This window comes from Artibeus jamaicensis, unplaced genomic scaffold (genome assembly GCF_021234435.1).
Source record: "Artibeus jamaicensis isolate MK-2021 breed Jamaican fruit bat unplaced genomic scaffold, CSHL_Jam_final contig_3182, whole genome shotgun sequence".
In the NCBI taxonomy this organism is placed as follows: domain Eukaryota; kingdom Metazoa; phylum Chordata; class Mammalia; order Chiroptera; family Phyllostomidae; genus Artibeus; species Artibeus jamaicensis.
Genome location: NW_026521742.1, coordinates 4,866,814 through 4,886,770, shown reverse-complemented (window position 1 = coordinate 4,886,770; position 19,957 = coordinate 4,866,814). Strand labels below are relative to the sequence as shown.

Genomic DNA, 19,957 nt, shown 5'->3' with positions numbered 1-19,957 from the left:
CAGCTGTTCTTTTGTTATTTTATAGAAAGTTTGTTAGAATTATGATGATATCCTTTTCTTGTTATATTGAACTGTAATTAATACTACTCCCAGATGAGTGTGAAAGCCTCTTCATATCAAAGAGATTCTGTACTTGAGCCCCTCAGATTTGGTGCTAATGAAATAAAGGAAGAAAATCAGACAGAAGGTGTTTACATTTGAGAATAAAGTCAAATCTAAGAGTCAAAGAGGTGCAGATTAATACTTCAGGGAGGCACTGATAAACCATCAAATTGTAGAATATTTAAATGTACCATACAGAATACAAGGGAAACCTATACATGCTGATAACTGTGTAAATAGTTTGACTCTTGTTTATTTACTTTAAAGATTTTATTTATTTACTTTTAGAGAAGGGAAGAGAGGGAGAAAGAGAAAGACAGAAGCTTGAATTGGTTGCCTCTCTCACACCCCCAACTGGGGACCTGGCCTGCAATTCAGGCACGTGCCCTGACTGGGAATTGAACCAGCAACCTTTCACTTTGTGGAACGCTCAACCCAGTGAACCACACTGGTCAGGGCTGTTTGACTCATTTATTAAAACTATGTTTGGATGTGGTTACAGAGCAGGGATTAGGACTTTCACTTTTACATCTTAAAATTTCAATTTTACACCTGTTGAACAGTAGAAAAATATACCCAATTTTAAATTCAGTGATCATTAAGATTTGTCCACATTTGTTCATCTTTACCTCTTTTGGGTATTGTGTCATTTTTCTTATTTGGTGTGTATCCATGACAGTGTGGACATTTTCTTATAAACATGCACAGTGTCATTTATTATCATACCTGACAGAATTGACTGTGACTTTGTATCCACTCTCATCCAGCCCTTCATTGAGTTTCCTCATTCATCCAGAAAGTACCTTCAAAGCTTTGCTTTTTTGAATGTAGATTTAAATAAGGTTCATACACTAACTTTGGTTGATATGTCTCTTTTAGTCTAAACCAGTCTCTGCTTACTATTTTTATTTCCCATTCCATAAATTCTTCGCAGAGGGTTATTTGCTTGTAAAATGACGCATTCATGTTGTTTAAAGGGTAAGGAATATTAATCTCACAGTTGCAGGAGCTAGTAAAAGAATTATTATACTCAAAACATTAACAAAAACCTCTCTTCAAATATTAAAAAAAGTAGTATTTAAGTTATGATCTTTATTGTGTCAAAGTTTCTTTTGATAATCTTTTAAAGATAATGAAAAATTTTTATGACATTTAGCATTATTAAGATGGTCTTAGAATCAGGAAACATTAAATCTGCCATAAGTCACCCTTGATCAGGGGCCCTTTGTACTTGTATTTGCTGCATTAAGTCTATTTTATTTTAGTACTTACTATATGTGTTTCCAGGGTATACTTAACTTTTTAAAAAGTTGACATGTACATTGCTTTGGATTATACTAAAATTTGATTTCAGTGAAAACTTAGTCTCCTGAATTGCTTTTCTTTTGTTACAGCTGAAGCTTTGGGGAGCACTGAAGCCAAGGCTGTGCCTTACCAGAAATTTGAGGCACATCCTAATGATCTCTACGTTGAAGGACTTCCGGAAAACATTCCTTTTAGAAGTCCCTCATGGTATGGAATCCCAAGGCTGGAAAAAATCATTCAAGTGGGCAATCGAATTAAGTTTGTTATTAAAAGGTAAGATTATAACCTGCAGAAACAAATTTAATGCTGTCTTTAAGAAAAGAGTGGTTTCATGAAAATGGGTCTTTTATTCCCCTCTCTGGTATTCAGAATTAAGGTGTTACTTTAGATTCATTTACTGAGCAAATGCTTATTTACTATCAGGCATCAGACATACAAAATTGTTTTTGGAAGGCTTATTACAGAGATAAATGCAATAAAATGTCACTAAGCACTTTGGGGGAAGAGACAAGCAGTAGCATGTAGATTGATCAGTTGTACCTAGAGATTGGAGAAATGGTGTTTCAAGTAAAGGAAATATAAGTAGGGGCAGGGAGGTGTCAAACGTACTTTAATGTTTACATGACTGTATGATTCTGTGTAGAATAAGTGACATGCCTTGTGGGCATGGCGTGGTAGATGGTGGTAGCCAGGGGGAGGGAAGGCCTTATGTCCTAATACAATCGGAGTTATTAAATAATTTGGATTTGCATTTTAGAAATGCTGTTTTGGCCTCGGTTTGAAGGATAGCAGAGTGGACAGTTCAGGAGCAGGGAGGGACTGTGAACAGAAGGCCTGTCTTTACTACAGAATGATTGTGGTGGGGGTAGACTCTGATACTTGCTTGCTCTTTGGGAATTGTGTATTTGTGTATGTTTGTTGTACTAATTGTAGAAAGGAGTAGCAACTTTAGGATGGCACAGCTGGATGTTTCTAGCTGTGTTGTGGTATATAGTTCATCTGAGGTTTAGAAACAGAAGGTTGAACTGGGAATGGTTTTGTACATTTACGCTTAAAACACCTTTGAGGACACAAAGGTGGTCCCATGGGCATCTCTTAAAATTGCTGTTTTCTGAATAATCTGTAGTCACCAGAATGATACTTTCCACTCTACAAGAAGGCAGAATGAGCCATTTTGAAAATCATTAGCACTGCAGAGATGTGTGGGGAAAGCCTTTAAGGCATTCCTAAATGCTCTGTTACTAATTTCAACTGACTTTTTACAGACCAGAACTTCTGACTCACAGTACTACTGAAGTTACTCAGCCAAGAACGAATACACCAGGTAAAATAATTGTGAATTCCTTTTTTAAAAGCTTATTAGATAAATTGTTTTTAACATTTTTAAAAAAGATTTTATTTATTTGTTTTCAGAGAAAAGGAGGGAGAAAGGAGGGAAGCATCAATGTGTGGTTGCCTCCCACCCCCCTACTGGGGACCTGGCCTGACACCCAGGCATGTGCCCTGACTGGAAATCAAACTGGAGACCCTTTTGGTTTGTAGGCACATTGATGCTTCTCTCCCACTCTTTCTCTTTCCCTTCTCTGTGTAAAAGTAAATAAATAAAATTTAAAAAAAAATTTTTTTAAGTGATGAAATTTCTCTTTTTTTCCAGAAATATCTTTTGAGGAAGCTCAATAGCATATGTTTGATTTATCAGTATGAATTAAGCATAAGCAGTTTTGGAAAAGTTGAGCTTTAAATTTAGACCACTGGTATTCAGTAAGAATAAAAGGTTTGTCACAAATGCAAGCCACATATATCATTTTAAGTTTTCTAGTAGCCAAATCTATGTTTCAACATGTAATTATATAAAAAATACACAGTGAAGAAATTTACATATTTTATATGTTTATATTTTATTTGGAGTGCTTGTGTGTATTTTACACTGTGTCTAATTTGAACTAGCCACATTTCAAGTGCTTGGTCCCAAATGTGCTGATGTGTCAGACCATTCAGACCATGTGGGTTTAGATCTGAATCTGTAGTCACACAGATCCTGTTTTCTAAATGATGAACACTGTAATTCCAGCAGCTGCACTGATGTCCCTGCCCAGTAAAAAGAACCGTGAGCGTCAGTCTCAGTCATATTAATGGTTTTATATTCTTCATTCGAACCATAGTGTACTTTTATTTCTGTACATTTGTTTCTTTCTATTTGTTTACCATTACATAATGTCAGAAAGGTGACCACAACTTTTACAACCTTGGGGACGTCCGTTGCTAAGAACCAGTGGTTGTTTCTGAATTCATGCAGCTTATCATTCTTGTAAACGCTAAGGTTGGGTGTTTGTACTAAAATACTGATCCTTCGGCTTGTAGTGTACCAGTGGTAACTGGTAAAGGTCAACCAATATGCCAAATGGATTGCATAATTTTGTTTTTATCATGGCGTGAGAAGTGGTTGAGAAGTACTGAACTAGGGAAGAAAAATTATCTTGTGCCAGGAATTTAGCAGGGGAGGAGGTATAGTCAATGTTTAATAATGAAGTTGCGCATCAAAGCACAGTGGCCTCCTCAGCATGCTTATGATTTAGGCAAAGAAACAAAGTATTGGTGATGAATTGAAGATTAGAGATGACACAGACTTTACCAAGGGAAGTAATGGAAAAAATACCCCCAAGGGTAGAGCTTTAATATGAATAAAGAAGAATATGATGAAAGTCTGTGTATGAACCTCATTTCTTAAGACCTCAAATTCAAGGCTGTGATTAATGTGATTGATCACTGCTTTTATTAGGGGCAGTTGTAATAATTGACTGCAAATGGAAAAAGTTAAACATATGTCATTGAAAGGGTGTACAGGAATCATGGATGTTACTCCAAGGATTGAACTGTGTCATTTTCACTAGTACTTGATTTGCCATCTTCTAGCATAGAGGATTTAAGGCCTATTATCAAAAGAAGAATCTCAATTCTCTAACATTCTCGAGTCATTGATGTTTGGCCTCCTGTTGTTATTCATAGATTTTGGAAAGAATTGATGGTTATCATTCTTCATTCCAACAAAACCTTAACTTGCTCTGCCAGTGAACCAGGCATTAGCATTTTGCTGGGCCAATTCAAGTCTCAGACTACATGACAAGGATTTTGTGAGCCACTATTGTCATCAGCAATGTCTTTTTAATTCTTGGCATGGCCTGCTATTAGGTAACAGTTGTATGCTTAAATACACTGTGGGTATACTTTGCCTTCAATCTGGTAAAAAATGTATGTCAGCTGTGAGAAAGTTGTCACGCTAGACAAGTAATTGAGCTTCTAGCCAAGTAATTGCACTTTAAATGGGAAGAATGGGGAGGTTTACTTGGCTCTCGTGAGGAGGTAGTTCAGAGATTGTTTTTATTAGAGTAGCAGATAACCAGAGAAGGAAGTGGGGGGTGGGGCAGAACAGGAGACTGAGCAACAAGTTAATGGCAGCTTTTTGCCATGGGAAAGGAGAAGCTAGACATCTTTATGGTAATAATTCAGATTTGATTTATACCAAAGTTACTCTGGTTGAATGGTTAAGTTACCATGTTAAACCCTTGAGATACTAGTACAGTAAAAGTAAAAAAAAAAATGTTAAAAGACTTTCTGAGGCCATCTACTTTAGCAGTATTTGCAGAACTTTCCCAATGTCTTCCACTGCCTTTGTCAGTGAACAGTAGTGACTTTCACACTTCCGCGATTTGTGTACTCTCTGCTCTTCCTTGTGCTCGTGCCCCCTCCTTTCCTTACCGAATGCCCCAGTCATCCCTCCAGTGCCCCCCAGATCCATCTGCTTTGTCCTTAACTTCACCAAACATGCCCTGATTATCTGTCCCAGTGAGTGACATCCGAAATGTCTTCTACAATGACTTATATTTTCTCCATTTTTACATTACATTTAAAAAGGAGTGGTTGTCTTATAATAAGGGATAAGGAAATAAACTGGGTTGTAGATATGTGTAGTTTTTAAAGGTGAAGATTTTTTTAAATATATTTTTTAAAGATTTTATTTATTTATCTTTAGAAGGGAAGGGAAGGAGAGAGAGAGAGAGAGAATATCAATGCATGGTTGCCTCTCATGGATCCCCTGCTGGGAACTGGCCTGCAACCCAGGCATGTGCCCTGACTGGGAATCGAACCGCGATCCTCTGGTTCGCAGGCCCCCCGCGCTCAATCCACTGAGCTATACCAGCCAGGGCAATATGTGTAGTTTTGAGTGACAACTCTCTAACCTCTTTAACATTTATTTCTTCAATTTCCGTTTCTTTACTACCATTTATTTCTTGCTGTGATTAGTGAAGTTGTGTTTTGTGTGGATTTCTGGGCACATACCTGTTCAATAAAACAAGGAATGCCAGTATGGAAAGTGAAGCTGTTGTGGTTGAACCTGGAAGTCTGGACAGCCTTGCACAGCTGGCCTTCCAGTCCCCACAGGATTCTCTGATGTGACTCCGGAGGAGTGTTCGAGTGCCACTCATTTAGGGCAGTCCTGGGAGCAAGTGCTTTATTTACAGTGTGAACTTAAACTCGAATTCTGTTTTCCTCAGTTCTTCTGATATTTGACAAGTATACGAAGTCATTCTCTTCCTTAAGACCCAAAGTTTTTGATCTTAAAATAGAATTAAGAGCATCATTAGATTGTACCCTAAAACTAATACAAAAACAGCTTCCAATCTAATTTTGTGTCAGATCCAGCAAGGAGCATTGTTAATTAGATTTATTTTTGCCTTCTAGTCAAAGAAGATTGGAATGTCAGAATTACTAAGCTACGAAAGCAAGTGGAAGAGATTTTTAATTTGAAATTTGGTAAGTAAAACTTGGTGATTATGTTTTAATTTAAAAAACAAATGAAAGGCAGTGTTCTGAATGAATTATAGCAGTTCAGGACCTGAAGGATGGTCCCAGAAGCTGAGTGGTTTTTTATTTCTGCTACTAAATTCACTACTTAACCCAAAAGTTACTTTATTTCTCTTGGATTCAGTTTTCTCATATGTCAAAATGGGAGAGAAGGTTGGAGGTGGGATAAATCCCAGTTCCACTGTCTTTACTATAAATCTGGCTGATATTGAACGGCAAATAGGTTTCACCCTGTGTTTCAACATAGATTTGTTGATAGCCGTTTCCTGGAGCCTGTCTTGAGGATTCTGAGGAGGCTCAGCAAGAGTGTTTTAGTTTATTGGGTGTGTCTGTCATGAAAAAGGAAATAAGGAGTGAGAGTGATGGCAGGATTTCATGGGCGGTTTCTGTCCTCGTTTTACTACTTAGTAATGAGGATTTTGTCCTAGATCAGGAATCTTAATTCCTCTGCCTCTGATCTGTAGCTGAGGTTCTGCCTAGATGCATCATATGCAGCATATTTTTTTGAACAGCAAATTTGCACCTAGTTGACAACACAAAGGCTGGGTACGTGTCATTTCAGTATGGAATGGCTATATAGTTCATTTCTGCCCAGAGCACAGAAATAATTTTGACTAATAATATAAACTGTTCTTTTGATTTGAAGTGTTAAAATGTTCATCCTAAAAGTACTTACCTTTTAGCCTTGTTCTTCAGTTTTGCACAATATACTGAGCAAATGCCTTCATATTAAATAGATATTAACAGATTATACAGAACTTTTGCATAACGCATTTGATAATATCCAGATGTTAACTGGATTAATTGTGGTGAATGTTGTGCAATATATATGAAGACTGTATTGTTATATTGTAAGAGTACAAAACTTTACCTTCTATAAGTTATATTTTCTTACAATTTCAGCTCAAGCTCTTGGACTCACAGAAGCAGTAAAAGTACCATACCCTGTGTTTGAATCAAATCCTGAGTTTCTTTACGTAGAAGGCTTGCCGGAGGGAATTCCCTTTCGAAGCCCTACCTGGTTTGGAATTCCACGACTTGAAAGGATTGTTCGTGGCAGTAATAAAATCAAGTTTGTTGTTAAAAAGTAAGTTGTTTTTGCTTTCATAGTCATTTTTGGAATTAAAATCATAAAATTTTATTTTTATTTAAATTATTTTCTAGCTATATGTGACAGCTAATGCTTTGACATTCATGATGGAAAAGCATGTCTCTGAGCTACAGTCCTGATCTTTTCCATTACCTTTGCAACTCCTTTCACTTGTACTTTATTTTTCTTCACTAGTACAAGGAGAATTGGAACCCCTGCCTCCCAGTGGTGGTGTTCAAGTTGATTCGAGACACTATGTCTCTTAGTATTCCTAAATAGTTGAATGGAAGATGAAAATGCTGATCGAACTTATGGACAACTGAATTTCATGAATTAAATTTTTTATTTACATGTCTCCAGAATTTTAGTAGCTGAAGAAACTATAGAGTTCATTTGTATTTCTATGAAAGAAGTTATTTGCTCTTCCTAAAATTATGTAGCAAATAGTTGTGGGAAGGAAAAGGGAGGGTTTTGGTCCAGAAATACAGGCATTATTGCTGCATTACAGAATGATCCTAGGATCACCCTTACAAAAAACATTGGTCATGATCATTCTTACTGGCTGTGAAGACCAATATTACACTGGTTACTGTAATGCTTCTTGGTTTTTTCTCTAGACCTGAACTAGTTATTTCCTACTTGCCTCCTGGAATGGCTAGTAAAATAAACACTAAAGGTAAGAGATTGTATATGCTCTTTATTATATATATACTTCAGTGCATTAAAACATTATTTTTCAACATTACCCAAATCATACTGAATCATTGGCCAATATTTTTTAAGTTATTTTATTTAATGGACCTTTTGTTTTTTCACACATTCATTGGAAATTTCACATTTGCAATCCTCCTTCATTCATGTTTCCACAGCTTTGTTGAGACTCATGTGGAGGATTACACAAGCAGTTTAATTCTTCAGGTTTCTTTGAAAAGAGCCAAACTGTATGAATTTTAATACTCTGCTCTATAAAGCATCCCCTTCTGTTTTTTTCTTATAATATGCAAAGGTAATTATGTGCTCACTTTACAGCCTTGCAGTCCCCGAAAAGACCACGCAGCCCTGGGAGTAATTCGAAAGTTCCGGAAATTGAGGTCACTGTGGAAGGTGAGGCCCCTGTGGCATGTTTCTGTGGATTTTCCAGTTCACTCCTTTCATCTATTGATTCTTTAGATTACTGTATATGTTTTTATGCAGATGAAGTTTTACACAACTTGTTTAGATGTGAATAGGTGACCTGATTAAAGCTAAATTCCTGAATCTTTCTGATTGAAATTTTCAAAAACAGTTGCATGATGCTTATTGAGAATATATTGTAAACTGCTTCCAAGAAAATCCCTGAAATGCTTTTCTATCCTATTAAAACACTAAGGATGCAGATGAGAATGTGTGGGATTTTTTAATCTCCTTTTTTTCCTACACATTTTCAGAAAGAAAGTTTAGGGGTGGTTTAAACAGCAATACCTTGTATTAAACTAGTTCCTTCTATATCCTCAGATTTACTTCCATATCTCCACTTCCATTGGGTCTGTGGGAGTCTTAATCTTTTCAGAATCACAGTATTAAAGTACTTTGTACAACATTAAAGACAATCCTCAGCCTACTCTTAGGTGTGCACATCGCCTTCTGTCTTTTCATTAACTCAGAAGAAAAGGGTGGCTTCATTAGGATAGTTCTTTGTTGTCACATAACCTCAAGTTTTGTATTGAGCTGTCATGTTGATATTAAGTGGCGCCTTAGTTCATCCTGTTCAGGAATCCTTGTGTAGTTTATGGGTATTATATGCCAGTTGAATCACTTCTGTTAAAAATGGTCAAGAATTAAATTTAAATGTACTCAATCATTTACTTTCCCCCTTTTGAAAAGATCTGAGGGAGGTTTCTCTGTTACATAACTTTTCCCATACTTTCCTGGAGGACCTCAAGTACCAAGTCTAGGTAGTAAGATACTTGTGGTGTTAGTTTTAGTAGAAAGACATAGATGGTGAGGAACCAGACAAACCTGGGACTGAAACCATATAGATTTTAACAATATGAACAATGTGATACTGCATAAGATGGTGATGGAAGCGTCATAGAAAAGATTACACTTAAATTAGGCTTTGCTGGAAGGGTAGAATATGTTCAGGCAGAAACTCAGGGATGCCATTCTCTAGAAAGCGTAGCATGAGCAAAGGTGCTGATTAAGTATAGTAATACAGGGTGATGACAAATAATCTCGTATTTTAGGGAGCATAATTTTGTGTTTTCTTCTGACTGTACTTGTTATCTTAGGAACTTTTAAGATATCAATGCCAGAAGAGTCCTGGAACCAGCTGATTCTAGGGTCATAATAGTTGTCCTCTTGAAATGATTGGTCCATGTAGTCTTCATTTGATTGATGAGTAGAGCCATTATAGAAGTAATGGCTCCAAAATGTCACTTTTGAGGTTTTGAGATTAGAGATTACAAAGAGAGTGAATGTCAGAAGGAAAGATGGGGCGGAATAACACGTGCTTAAATTAAGAGGTAGAGAAGGGACCTGGCTGGTGTGGCTCAGTTGATTGAGCGCCAGCCTGTGAACTGAAGGTCATTGGTTTGATTTCCAGTCAGGGCACATGCCTGGGTTGTGGGCCAGGTCCCCAGTAGGGGGCACATGAGAGGCAACCACACATTGTTATTTTCCCTGCCTTTCTCCCTCCCTTCTCCCCTCTCTAGAAATAAATCCTTTTTTTAAAAAAAGAGATATGAAATATTTTACAACATACAATATATTCTGTGATATAGGAGTAAAGGTGGCTTAAGAAAACAGCGTGTACCTCAGAAAAGGAGAGACTGCTGTTAAAGAACCCTGGTAGAGTTACAAATTATCTTATTTTAAAACATTGTGGACATTAAGCAAGGCATAAGACCTTCTATACACAGATGACAACATGTAGTAAAAGTCACTACAACTTCTGGACTTCCAGCCAAGGTAGAGGCGTAGGTGGAAACACTGTGCCTCCTCACACAATCAAAATTAAGGACAACAAAGATGTAGAAACAAAAACACAACCAAAACATACAGGAAATTGGTCTGTAAGGAAGTCTGACAACCATTCATCCAGACCGGTAAGAGGGAGTGGAGTCGGTGGCTGGCGGAGAGGGTTGCAGCAGGAAAAAGCGGTGGCTAACACACCCAGGTGAGCCGGTAGCGTGGGGCTAGCAGACCTAGGGTGAGGGGAAGAAACAAGCAGACCCAGTGAGGCGCGCAAGGCCACTGGCTGACCACAGTCACACATTCACACGCAAATAAGGCGAAAACAGGCAGCAAGACAGACCACACAACCCAGGGACCCAGTGATGGGAAATAAAGCCTAAAAGCACCAATTGAAAACATTTTGGGGGGCACAGGTGCTGGGAGAGACTCCTAGCCTCACAGGAGCATTCATTGGAGAGACCCACAGGGTCCTAGAACTTACACAAGCCCACCCACTCGAGAACCAGCACCAGAAGGGCCCAGTTTGCTTGTGGGAAGTGGCAGAGGGGGCCGAAATCCAAGAGAGAGCAACCTCCTTTATTCCCTCTCTGACCCCACCTTCACATACAGCCACTTGGTTGCCCTCCCTGGTGAACACCTAAGGCTCCGCCCCTCACTATCTAACAGGTGCGACCACACCAAAAACTTACGGCGCAAACGGAAGAACAAATCAGAGCCCCAGAGCCAATACATCTAAGCATACATCTAAGCGACCAAGAGATAGCCAACCTATATATGAACAGGTCAAAACACTGGTGATCAGGATGCTCACAGAACCTGTTCATTTTGGTCACAAATTAGATGAAAAAATGAAGGCTACACTAAGTGAAATGAAGGAAAATACACAGGGAACCAATAGTGATAGAAAGGAAACTGGGACTCAAATCAATGGAGTGGACCAGAAGGAAGAAAAAAACAACCAAACAGAAAAGCATGAAGAAACGAGAATTCAAAAAAAATGAGGAGAGGCTTAGGAACCTCCAGGACGTCTTTAAACAATCCAACATCCGAATTATAGGGGTACCAGAAGGGGAAGAGGAAGACCAACAAGGGGAAAACTTATTTGAACAAATAATAAAAGAGAACTTCCCCAATCTGGCAAAGTAAATAGACTTCCAGGAAATCCAGGAAGCTCAGAGAGTCCCAAAGAAGTTGGACCCGAGGAGGAACACACCAAGGCACATCATCATTACATTAGCCAAGATTAAAATGAAGGAGAGAATCCTAGAAGCAACAAGAGATAAGGGGACAGTCACCTACAAAGGACTTCCCATCAGACTGTCAGCAGATTTCTCAAAAGAGACCTTACAGGCAAGAAGGGGCTAGAAAGAAGTATTCCATGTCATGAAATCCAAAGACCTACAACCAAGATTGATCTATCCAGCAAAACTTTCATTTAGAATGGAAGGGCAGATAAAGTGTTTCTCAGATAAGGTCAAATTCAAGGAGTTCATCATCACCAACCAAGCCCTTATTATATGAAATGTTAAAGGGACTTATCTAAGAAAAAGAAGATAAAAAAGATGAACAGTGAAAGGACAGCAAACTCACAGTTATTAACAACCACATCTAAAACAAAAGCAAACTAAGCCGATAGCTAAAACAGGAGCAGAGCTACAGAAATGGAGATCACATGGAGAGTTAGCAACGGGAATGGAAGGAGGACAAGTGAGGAGAAGATATAGAGAATAAGTAACATAGGTCATGGGGAGAAAAATAGGGGAGGGTGAGAGTAGTGTGGGAAATGGAGAAGCTAAGGGAATGTGGGGGGACGAAGTGTGCAGGGTGGAGGAGAGTGAAGGGAAATGGAACAACTGTAATGGCATAATCAATGAAATACATCATAAAAATTTAAAAACATGAAAATGCAGATTATAAAAAGCTGTTTTATAAAAAAAGTCACTACAACCTCTAAACTTTTTTTTTCTTTTGACTAGTATAAAGGTACATTGCATACGCACTGGTGTCCTGATCTCCAAAAAATTAATCTGTGTTTTGAGCAGCCATTAAATACACACCATTTTTATAGGCAGTTTGTAGATTGTTAGAATTAGCATATTTCCCAAATACAGATTAATTCATAATTGTTAGTTCACACACGGGGGAACTTCTGGAAGTTCCTCTTATATTTTTTAACTTTATCCATTGTGCTTGTTAAAGCAAAGCTTATTATCAAGTAAACTTGTTTATCAATTTGATGCTAGGAAACTAGAGAAGTGAAGATGGAATGTAATGAGTTAAAATGATTAGAAGTAAGGTTATAATTTAGGATTGTATTCTGTTATAACCAATAGTGATTTTACCAATAGGGAGATGCCTCCTTTTCTCACACACAAATAATTCGGATGGTAGGTTTCCTTCAGTAGCTCAAGTCCAGTTTGGCTTCACTGTTTCCTGTAGGCCACAGGTGGCAAACACAAGGCTTATGGGCTGAATCTGGCCCTCCACCTGGTTTCTATCCAGTGGCAGCACCGAGCTCTTGCTTAACTGTTAAGGAGTAGTTACATTTATACAGTCCTGAAGTTACATTTGGCCTTTGAAGGCAACCACTAGGCTGATGTGGCCCCCGATGAACATGAGTTCGACACCCCTGCTGTAGGCCCCCCTTCATGGGTGCAAGATGACTTGTAGAGCTTCAGTGGTTGTGTTTGTGTTCATGGCAAGACACAGGAAATGCAGACTCAGTCCTGCCTGCACCCGTTGTCAGGGATAGCAGGGCACTTTTCTAGAATACCTTAACAGATATTTGCTTGAGTCTTCTCGGTGTCCAAGAAAAAAAAAGTATTTATAACAAAGCGCAGGTACTGAGACCAATGTGTTTGGATTTGAATTGTAGGCACAAAACTAAAACCTCTTTATTTCAGTTAGGATATTTGTAAAATGGGGACAAAAATAATACTTAACTCATGCTGTTCTTAAATTGATACATAATTCACACATAAAGTTTATCATTTTAAAATACACAGTTGAGTTTTAGTATATTTATAAGGTTTTGCAACATCATTAGTAAGTAATTCCAGAACATTTTTATCACCTAGGGGGGGAAAACATAACCAGTTTGTAGTCACACCCCGTTACCCACCACTGCTCTTTTTTTTGTCTGTATGGTTACATCTGTTTTGGACATTTCCTATAAATAGAACCATATAATAACTGGTTCCTTGCAACTGGTTTCTTTCATTTTCTGGGTTCATCTGTGTTGTCGCGTGTATATGTATGACATAAAATTTACCATTTTAACCATTTCTAAGTGTACGGTTCATTGGCATTACTACCTTCCATTGTCGTGTGACAATAACCACCTCCCACCTCCAGATCTTTTCCACTTTTCCTACTGAAACCACCTGTTAAACAGGACCTCCCCACCCACTTCCCCTCTCACCCCAGCCCCTGATGACTACCTTCCGGCTCTTGGGAATGATGCTGCTATGAACTTAGAGGTACAAATAGCTGTTCAATTGCCTCTTTTCAGTTCTCTTCATTATGTATCTAGAAGTGAATTGCTGGGTCATGTGGTTATTCTATGTTTAAATTTTTGAGGAATGGCCATTTTTTTCATAGCAGTGGTATCATTTTACATTCCCATAAGCAGTGCACCAATGGTTTGAGTTTGCACACCCACACCAGTATTTTTTATTTTCTATGGTTTAGATAATATCTATCCTAATGGTACCATTCCTTTTTTTATAGATTAATTATATTCCATTATGTGGATATACCACTTTGTTTATCCATTATTTGATGGGCATTTGGATTGTGTCCACATTTTGCCTGTTACAAATAATGCAACTATGAATATTCATATACAGATTTTTGTGTGGTCATGTTTTTAACTCTACATTTATTTTTTTTTTTTAGGATTTGATAATTAAATGCAAATAAATATCTGAATTAAGACAATTTCTTATGGAACTGCAGATACAATATAAAGGACATCTCTACCATCCTAAAATCTTGCCCCCATGCTCCTTAGCTTTTCTTGCTTAGGTAACAGACCTGTTTATTACACTAGCCATTATGTTTCTAAATTGGAAAAAAATACCATCTTAGTGTTAAATCCTCACTTTGCACACTTACACTTTCCTCTGTTTTTGGTGTCTACTTTAAAAGAGTTAATAGCTTTCTTTGCTTTACCCATGCCAGTAATAGAAGTGCTTATCTCATAGTAGCTTTCTAGTGCTATAAATACACTCAGTTTAATTTAAATAGGTTAAAATACTACCAAATAGCTATTAGTACTTTTAAGTGATTTTAGTTGTGAATAGCTGTCTCTGTGTCTGGGCCCTTTTTGTCAGTTTCGTGGCAAGAAAGGTATTTTGGTCGCACCTCACTAATGTTACATTTTAAATTATGTGTCATGCTTGTAAGTGGAATTTTTTATTACTTTAAAAATCAAATTAACTCTGGCTGGTGTAGCTCAGTGGATTGAGGGCAGGCCTGTGAACTAAAGGATCGTGGTTCGATTCCCTGTCAGGGCACATGTCTGGGTTGCAGGCCAGTTCCCAGCAGGGGACACACAAGAGGCAACTGTACATTGATATTTCTCTCCCTCTCTCCTTCCCTTCCCCTCTAAAGATAAATAAATAAAATCTTTTTAAAAAATCAAATTAGTTAGGTATAATAAAATTTATTGGCCCTTTGATTCGAAGGTCAGCACTCAGTTCACTGAGCCACACTGGCCAGGGCAAAAATGTACCCATTTTAATGATACCATTTGAGTTTAAGTATTTGTTATAATCACTTAAGTCAACCCTAAAACGTTTCTCCCTCATGTTCCTTAGCAGTCAGTCCCTTACAGTTCAGGCCACAGACAACCATTGATCCACATTATCACCACAGAATACTTCTGCTGTTCTAGAATTTTATATAAATGGACTATTGGCTGTATCTTTTTGTATGATTGCCTTCCTTTGCTCAGCATAGTGTTATTAAATGTGTACTTGTTGTTGCCTATTGCAGTATTTCTATTTTTTGTCAGTTATTACTCCATGTTTGGGATCGCCACATTTTGCTTATCCATCTGTCAGTGAACATTTGGATTTATTTTTAGTCTTCCTCTAATGAAGATGCTGTGGACATTTGCATACCACATATGATACATGCTTTTCCGGTTTTTGAATAGATATTTAAGAGGAGAATTGCTGGGTTTTTATCTTTCTAAGAAACTGCCCAGCAGTTTACCAGGGTGGTTTTATTATTTTACACTCCTGCCAGGAATGTGTAGATATTCCAGTTGCTTGCTACACATCCTCGCAGTACTTGGTATTTTCAGTGTCTTTAATTTAGTTAATTCTAGTGCATGCATAGTGTTATTTCACAGAAGTATAAACCAAAGGCCAAATTATACTTAGAATGTGAACTGGATATTTTACTCAGTTCTGTTAGCCGATCATACGTTTCTTCAGTCTTGCCCTGTTGTTGCTTCAAGAGCATGGAGTTTAAGCAGAGATGTTAGTCAGATGACCTTGGTAGCCTGATACAGAATTTTGACTAATAGAATATACTGATTTCTTCTGTATTGTTGTATCTGCCTGGTAAACCAAGTTGATAGAGCCAAGTGGTTCAGAAACACCTTGCCGTCTTCACTGTCCTGTCTAAGGAAGCTGTGGTTTTTGTTCAGGAATTCTGAGATACTTTAAGACTAGAATGTTGAATCTTTATATCTCATAGGGAACAACAGACAAATTTCAATTTCATCCATTCCTGTCAGACACTGCTGATACTCTTACGGGTTCTGAGTCGATACCCAGGTTAAATAGGGAAGATTGGGGTGGCTGTATGTGTGCTGTGTGCGCCATCCATTCCCTAGATCTAGAAAGTGATTCATGAAAGTATTGTAAGTGTTTCAGGGAGATAGTATGTAGTGGTAAAGGCTGAGGAGTTAGACTCTGAAGGTTGGTATCCCAGCTCCACCATTTACCACTAATGGAATTGACCACATGACCACCGTGGCTCCATTTCTCCATAGGTAAAGTGGAGATGCCTATGAAAACTAAATTAGTTTTTACATATGATATTGTTTGTACAGTGACTGTTATATACTTTTAGCTGTTAGTAGTATTGCTGCAGAGGTTCTTCTTTAAGCAAAAGTTTTTATGTGAAGATAGCCATGGGAAGTAGGTAACTCAATAGAATGACAATTCAGATGAAAGCCTGGAGACTATACGCACATTTCTGCAAATTGGAAAAATTAGTTTCAGAATGTATCTTTAGAAAGAATGTTGGTTATTTTCCAAAGAAATACGAAGAAATTTAATTTCTTTGAGCTCTTTTGTTTATTTTTTAATTATATATTATTGGTTACAGTATTACAGTTGTCCTGATTTCCCCCTTTTACTCTGTCCACCAAGCACCCCCCACCCTTGTTCATGTCCATGGTTCATGGGTATAAGTATTTTGGCTACTCCATTTCCTACGCTGTAATTCACATCCCTGTGGCTATTCTGTAACTGCCTATTTGTACTTCTTAATCCCCTCACCTCTTCACCCATTCCCCTACAGCTCCTTCCCATCTGGCAACCATCAAAATGCTGTCCATATCCATGATTTTTGTCTCTGTTCTTCTTGTTTGCTTAGTTTGTTTTTTTATCAACTTTTTATAGATTTGTACTTTTTGCCATTTTATTATTCATAGTTTTGATTTTTTTAAGTAAGTCCCTTTAACTTTTAACATAATAATGTTTTGGTGATGCTGAAGTCCTTTAGTTTTTTCTTGTATGGGAATCTCTTTATCTGCTCTTCCATTCTAAATGATAGCTTTGCTGGATAGAGTAATCTAGGTTGTAGGTCCCTGCTTTTTGTCACTTTGACTGTTTCTTGCCAATTCCTTCTAACCTGCAAAGTTTCTTTTGAGAAATCAGCTGACAGTCTTATGGAGTCCCCTTGTAGGTAACTAACAGCCTTTCTCTTGCTGCTTTTAGGATTCTCTTTACCTTTAACCTTTGACATTTTAATTATGATGTGTCTTAGAGTGGGCCTCTTTGCATCCATCCAGTTTGGGACTCTCTGTGCTTCCTGGACTTGCATATTTATTTCCTTCAACAAATTAGGGAAGTTTCTTTCACTATTTTTTCAAATAGATTTTCAGTTTCTTGCTCTTTTCTCTTCTCTCTGTGGCAGCCTTATGATGCAAACATTGGTCCTCTTGAAGTTGTCCCAGAAGCTGCTTTTTGGATTCCTTTTTCTTCTTCTTCTTTTTCTGATTGGTTTTTGCTTGTTTCCTTATGTTCCAGATCATTGATTTGAGTCTTAGTTTCATCTACTCTACTTCTGTTTGCTTGTAAATTGTTCTTTATTTCAATTAGTGTATCCTTCATTTTTGACTGGATCTTTTTTGTGCTGTTGAGGTCCTCACTTAGTTCCTCGAGCGTTCTTATAACCATTGTTTTGAACTCTGCACCTGATAGATTGCTTATCTCCATTTCATTTAGTCCTTTTTTCTGGAATTTTGATCTGTTCTTTCATTTGGGTCATGTTTCTTTGCCTCCTCGTTTTGGGAGCCTCATTATTTTTGTTTCTGTATATTAGGTAGATGAGCTACTATCACTCCCTGTCTTGGTAGTGTGGCCTAATGTAGTAGATGCCCTGTAGGGATGAGTGACACAGATTCCTCTTATACCCAAGCTGGATACTTGAGATGCACCCTTCATGTGGGCTGAGTACACCCTCCTCTTGTAGTTGGGCCTTGGTTGCTGTTGTCAGATTAATGGGAGGGATTTACCCAGGCCAGTTAGCTGCAAGGGTTAGCTGTGACCACTAACCAACCTTTACCCTCCATGGAGGATCAGCTGTGCAGGGGCAGGGTGGTGGTGCTCAAACATGGAATGTACCTGTCCACTGGATGCACTGGCCCTGGGGTTTCCCCGGGCGGAGCAGGCCAAGGTCAACCCCCACCTGTGTTTGGCCCGGGGCCACCCTACCTGAGCTATAAAGCATTCTGAGATGGCTGCTATTTGTGCAAGGCTTGGAGATTCCCAGGCAAGCCAAGCTGTGAATCAGTTCCATGCTTGGGCCTCACCGAGGCCCACTATTGCTTGTTTGATAGGATGTAGGAGTTGTAAAACATGAGCAAAGACCAGCCATTCAAATGGAAAAGCAGTTCAGTTGGCCCATAAGTTGTGTGGGGCAGTCTCTGGGGACCTCTAAGGACAGTGTTAGGTTGGTGGAGTCTTAGGTATGGCACCCACTTGCCAGCTCTGGGGTGGGGGGAGGCTTTAGAAAAGGGACAATGGCCTCTACTAACCTTGTTGCCAGACACCTCAATATCTCCTTGCCTCTTGTGTGTCTCCTGCTGGGAACTGGCCTGCCACCCAGGCATGTGCCCTGACTGGAAATTAAACCATGATCGTCTGGTTTGCAGGCCTGCACTCAATCCACTGAGCACCAGCCAGGGCTCAATTTCTCCTTTAATGCCACTGGTGCCTTTCAGTCTGCTGCCCCTGTGCTGCAGTTCAGATGGAGTGAGTCTTAAATCAGTGAGTCTGTGTATGAGTTCTTCAAGCAGAACTGCTTGGAGCTCTAGCAGTTTCTTCCACCAACTCAATCCCTGCTGGATTTTGCAGCCAGAAGTTGTGGGAACTTATCTTCTTGGCAGTGGAATCCTGTGCTGGGGGGCCAGATGTGGGGCTGGAACTCTTCACTCCTAAGATATTCTGATGGTTTTGAGTGATGGTGGTTCTATGTTTTAGTTGTAATTTTGATGTGACTGTGTGAAGAGGGGAGCAATGTCTACCTATGTCCCCCATTTTGACCAGAAGTCTGTGCATTTTTTTTAATTGTTAGCTTCAGATTAAGATAAGCTTATCGTTCAAGCATTAGATGACCCCACATAAAGAAGAGTTAGGGCCTAGGGTTTATAAGGATCACTGAAACTAGCATTCATTTTCATTTAATGGAAAATGACTGATCGTTTCTAAGTTGTACTAAGAATTTAAAGAAAGGATATGCCAGGGGCAGTTGGCAAATTCAAAGGAAAGGTTCACACTGGAGATAATGTAATTGTACCTAAAGTTGTCCTTGTGTTCAAGAGTTGAAAGGAAAACATAAGCAAACATAGGCAACCAAAAATTACATGGCTCCAAGGGGCATGATGAAGCGTTAAGTGAATTAAAAGAACCTTAGGTGAATCAGAAAGCTAATTCTGATTTGGGAAAGAAGGCCTCATTATAGGGACAGAAGTAGGCAAATGGGTGTGAGTCTGTGGAACTAGCAGCAGAACCCATTTTCATTGCAGGGTGCTTATGTACTGTTTGAATCCAACTTTGTTTCCCAGCACTGGCTAGGCTTCAGTAGGCAAGATGAAATGTTTGTTGACTATGTTTTGTTTTGTTTTGAATTCTTCTTTAGGTCCTAATAACAACAACCCTCAGACCTCAGCTGTTCGAACCCCTACTCAGACTAATGGTTCTAATGTTCCCTTTAAGCCCCGAGGGAGAGAGTTTTCCTTTGGTAAATATGCATTTTATTGTTTTGATTTTGTCATTTGAAATAAAGAAGGAATTCATAAAAATATTTTACTAATTATTTTGTATTTTGTAAGCAGTATATATTAGCCCTTACTCATAGAGTCAGGCTGCTGGAGTTCAAAGCTGGTGCCAGTACCAT

At 38.5% G+C, this 19,957-nt stretch overlaps 1 protein-coding gene across 1 annotated transcript in view; it reads left to right on the top strand.

Annotated features, from left to right (window-relative positions):
* The window catches only part of GTF2I (general transcription factor IIi), a gene marked incomplete at its 5' end in the record, with an annotated part of 45,359 nt that overhangs the window by 14,576 nt on the left and 10,826 nt on the right, over positions 1–19,957 (top strand). Inside the window, 7 exons of the mRNA XM_053663483.1 lie at positions 1,497–1,680; positions 2,673–2,731; positions 6,148–6,219; positions 7,174–7,357; positions 7,978–8,036; positions 8,390–8,464; positions 19,700–19,801. Of these exons, the coding sequence (XP_053519458.1) occupies positions 1,497–1,680; positions 2,673–2,731; positions 6,148–6,219; positions 7,174–7,357; positions 7,978–8,036; positions 8,390–8,464; positions 19,700–19,801 (735 nt within the window). The remainder of the gene's footprint in view (positions 1–1,496; positions 1,681–2,672; positions 2,732–6,147; positions 6,220–7,173; positions 7,358–7,977; positions 8,037–8,389; positions 8,465–19,699; positions 19,802–19,957) is intronic.